A 2,006-nucleotide genomic window follows, 5' to 3' on the forward strand; every position below is an offset into this window, starting at 1 on the left:
TTCCTTCACCTGTTGGATAATAATGGTACATGGGTCCTGGGGTTGCTGTTAAGTCTAAAAGAAGTTGTATGTTAGTGGGTTAGAAGAACATCTAACGTATTCTATTCTTGTGAGCCATTATAATTAGCAAGCCACAACAGCAGTATTTTATGACGGGAAAGGAACTCAGGGTTGATCTGGTGGTGTGAGGCTATAATGCCAGCTTCTCCGGAGGCTGTGGTGGGGAAAATCATGCATAGGAAGCCACCCTGAGCAATATACCATAATGAGACCTTGTCTCAAAACAGAAAAAATAATACAAACCTCTAAAATCAGACTGCTTGGGTTGGTATCTTGGATCTACTAAATACTTTGGACATTGGGCAAATAATTTAACATCCTACACCCTCAATTACGTCATCTGTAAAATGAGAATAATGTTATCTACATTCTAGAATTACTGAGAGAACCGTATGAGACAACACATTTAAAGCTCAGCCCTCCTCAGCTTCGTCTACAGATTTCTCTCCCCCCACCTCAGCAGTACTAGGGGAGTCAACCCAGGGCCCTCACACTGAGCCAGATCCTTATTTAGACACGGACTCACTGAGTCATAAGTTACCCAGGCTGGGTTTGAACTTGTGACCCTCTTGCCTCACGGCTCTCAGAATACTGGACTTACAAGTGTGGGCTACCATGCGCAGCTTGCTGGACTGCCGTGAAACCTAGTACATGCCTGCTGCCAAGTAGGGCAGGGAGGGGAGGAGCTGCTGGATATTTCCTCTCTTGGCTCGATTACTACTGTTGCAGGGTGAACAATTTCATTGCAACTTTTCAGAACCTACAGCATCCAACTTACTCCCTCAGCGTAAAAGGTGCAGAGTTAGTGCAGAACATTGATCCTTTTCTTTAAAGGATTCAGTCTATAATTGTACATTAATGAGCATAGTATTGTGTCCCTCCGCTAGAACAGTGCCTGACACAGAATAGACATTCGATAAACACTTCCTGAATGGACCATCAGACCATGTGATAAATGAGCTGGAGCAGTTGCCTCCCTCAAAGCCTTCCTTCAGCCAGCAGTTCGCTGCGAAAGAGGTTCCCAGCGTCCTTGCAACGGAAGAGGATGGAGGGTCTCTCCACTCCACACTAGTTCTGGCTTCCTTTCAAGACAGCGAGGCCAGAGAATCTGGGAAGAGCACAGCTCCCTACGTAACGCTACTACGTAGTAGGGTTTGGCAGCAGTTTTGAAATACTGTAGCAAAAAGTTGCAAAGGTTTGGGGCAGGATTAAGTTCAGAGTGAAAGCTCCAAATCAAGTCCTCTCAGCCACTGGGGGGCGCAACGCACTGAACAGGAGGCTCTATGGTCGCTCCCTCCGACTCCCATGAGGAAGTGCGACCCAGAGTCTCCTATATACTTCCGTTTCCAGCTAGGCCTCTTTCTTTCCGTGCTGATAGCGCGCCTGCAAGCATGGTAGGTCCTTGATAATATCCAGTTTAATCGTTAGCCCCCTCATCACCGGTACTGTTCTTTGGCTGAGTTCAGGCCCCTGCGTGCCTCACTGTTAGCAAAGAAACCCAATATTGTCGGGATCGACCCCCTAAGGGAGCGGGCTATGAGGTCAGGGGTCGAAGAGGCCGACTTGTGGGTGGGGTTAGTAAGATCTCGCGCTTTGGGGCTAACGGAGAACGCTGTGCTTGACGCACACGGGTCTGGGACCACCTTTCAGAACTACGGAGTCGTGTGTTTTACAGAGTTAGGAGTCGAGTCGTGGGATTACTCAGCTTCAGCTCATGTTGTAGTCTGATAAAACCGCATGTCCCGAACTGCTTTTACTAGGTGAATGTTCCTAAAACCCGGCGAACTTTCTGTAAGAAGTGTGGCAAGCATCAACCCCACAAAGTGACACAGTACAAGAAAGGCAAGGATTCTCTTTATGCCCAGGGTAAGATGGCTTCATTGTAATGCGGTCTTCGTGGGGTATTTGCGAAGAGTACTACCAGCCCACTTTTTTTTTTTTTTTTT

General features: G+C 47.5%; 1 protein-coding gene across 1 annotated transcript in view; it reads left to right on the top strand.

Moving 5' to 3' along the window:
* Positions 1-1,328: 1,328 nt before the first annotated feature.
* Positions 1,329-2,006, top strand: part of Rpl36a (ribosomal protein L36a) — a gene marked incomplete in the record, with an annotated part of 3,064 nt that continues 2,386 nt past the window's right edge. Inside the window, 2 exon segments of the mRNA XM_013505856.1 lie at positions 1,329-1,454; positions 1,821-1,926. Of these exon segments, the coding sequence (XP_013361310.1) occupies positions 1,344-1,454; positions 1,821-1,926 (217 nt within the window).

The sequence above is a fragment of the Chinchilla lanigera genome, unplaced genomic scaffold, assembly GCF_000276665.1.
Source record: "Chinchilla lanigera isolate Chin_1 unplaced genomic scaffold, ChiLan1.0 scaffold00102, whole genome shotgun sequence".
Classification (NCBI taxonomy): domain Eukaryota; kingdom Metazoa; phylum Chordata; class Mammalia; order Rodentia; family Chinchillidae; genus Chinchilla; species Chinchilla lanigera.